General features: G+C 55.8%; 1 protein-coding gene across 1 annotated transcript in view; it reads right to left on the reverse strand.

Moving 5' to 3' along the window:
• The window catches only part of RND2 (Rho family GTPase 2), a 4992-nt gene extending 3490 nt beyond the window's left edge, over positions 1-1502 (reverse strand). The window contains exons 1-2 of the mRNA XM_011929662.1: positions 1382-1502; positions 809-896 (exon numbers count right to left, since the gene is read on the reverse strand). Coding sequence (XP_011785052.1) covers positions 809-896; positions 1382-1483 — 190 coding nt within the window. The 5' untranslated portion in view covers positions 1484-1502. The remainder of the gene's footprint in view (positions 1-808; positions 897-1381) is intronic.
• Between the last annotated feature and the right edge of the window lie 6 nt (positions 1503-1508).

Consider the following 1508-nt stretch of genomic DNA (forward strand, 5'->3'; position numbering starts at 1 on the left):
CCAGCCTGGGTGACAGAGCGAGACTCCGTCTCAAAAAAAAAAAAAAAAACCCTCCTTATGTTGGGAGCAGGAAAACAGCAGTGGCAGGAAAGCACTCTCCCATTCTCCTGGGACTTGACCTCAGATTTCTCTAGTTCAATGGAGAGAAACAGCCCCCTGACCACTCCTCACTCAAGACATTCTAAATGTCTTTTCTCTTTTTTTATTTTTTGAGATGGAGTCTTGCTCTTTCGCTCCCGTTGGAATGCAGTGGCATGATCTTGGTTCACTGCAGCCTCCCCCTCCCAGGTTCCAGCGATTCTCTTGCTCAGCCTCCCGGCAGCTGAGATTACAGGCACATGCCACATGCCCAACTAATGTTTGTATTTTTAGTAGAGACGGGGTTTCAACCATGTTGACCAGGCTCGTCTCGAACTCCTGACGTCAGGTAATCTGCCCACCCGGGCCTCCCAAAGTACTAGGATTATAGGTGTGAGCCACCGCACCCGGCCTCTGAATGTCTTTTCTAAACAGTCTTATCTCCGAAGAAACATGTTCCAAATTAAAAGCCATTCCTTCCCAACTTTCCCAGGTAGGCAGAACCCAGCTGAAGGGCTCAGATGCTAGGCTTTCTCCTTTAGGACATGGTTTCTGTCAGGCTCTGCAAGTTCTGCCTCAGTTTCCCTGGCTTTAAGAGGAAAATTGATTTTTCCTTCCTGTTGGAATTGGATGGATGGGCTGGGCTGACCTGGAACCTAAGGGTCTAGCCAAAGGAGGGGACAGAGTGGGCCGCCTTGGAAGTCAGGGTGACCCCCAGGGACTTGGCTACCTGAAGTGTCCCACATGTTGAGCTCAATGCGGCGCTTGTCGATCTCAAAGCTCGCGGTGTAGTTCTCAAACACGGTGGGGACATAACTCTGCAGACACGGATGGATCCAGATGAGATCCTCTCTCCAAGTCCTCACCCCAGATAAATGCCCTCCTCACTCCCACACCCCGTCCAGCCCAGCCCCTGGACACAAGTTGGTCTGGGATTGGGCAAAGGGGAGATCCCGGGAGCTCCTGCCCCCCGTAGAATCTTTGCTAGGCTCCCAGACCTCCTCCTGGTCCCTTCACCCCTAGTTCTTCCCTTCTCCATTGCCCAGGACCTCCGACATTCCCCTCGCCCTCCCTCCCGGATGCTCTGGTTCTCCGAAACCCCATCCATCTCACCCTGCTCCCTAATTCCTCTCACCCCAATCCTCTGCAGTCCTTCCCGAGCCCTCAAGGCCTCCCCCCGTCCTCCGAGCCCCTGTATCTTGTCCCTGGTTACCCGAGTACCCATTCCCATCTGTCCCCAGGGCCCCTGTCACCCATCCCGCAGCAGCCTTAGCGCCCCCCTCCCAAGACGCAGGTCCCTCACCCCGGGATAGGCGTCCTTGGCGAACACCTGCAGCAGCGCCGTCTTGCCGCACTCTGCGTCTCCCACCACCACGATCTTGCAGCGGCCGCTCTGCCCCTCCATGGTCCCGGCTACGCGCCGGTCCCCC

The sequence above is a fragment of the Colobus angolensis genome, unplaced genomic scaffold (assembly GCF_000951035.1).
Source record: "Colobus angolensis palliatus isolate OR3802 unplaced genomic scaffold, Cang.pa_1.0 Scaffold83, whole genome shotgun sequence".
NCBI classification, from domain to species: Eukaryota; Metazoa; Chordata; class Mammalia; order Primates; family Cercopithecidae; genus Colobus; species Colobus angolensis.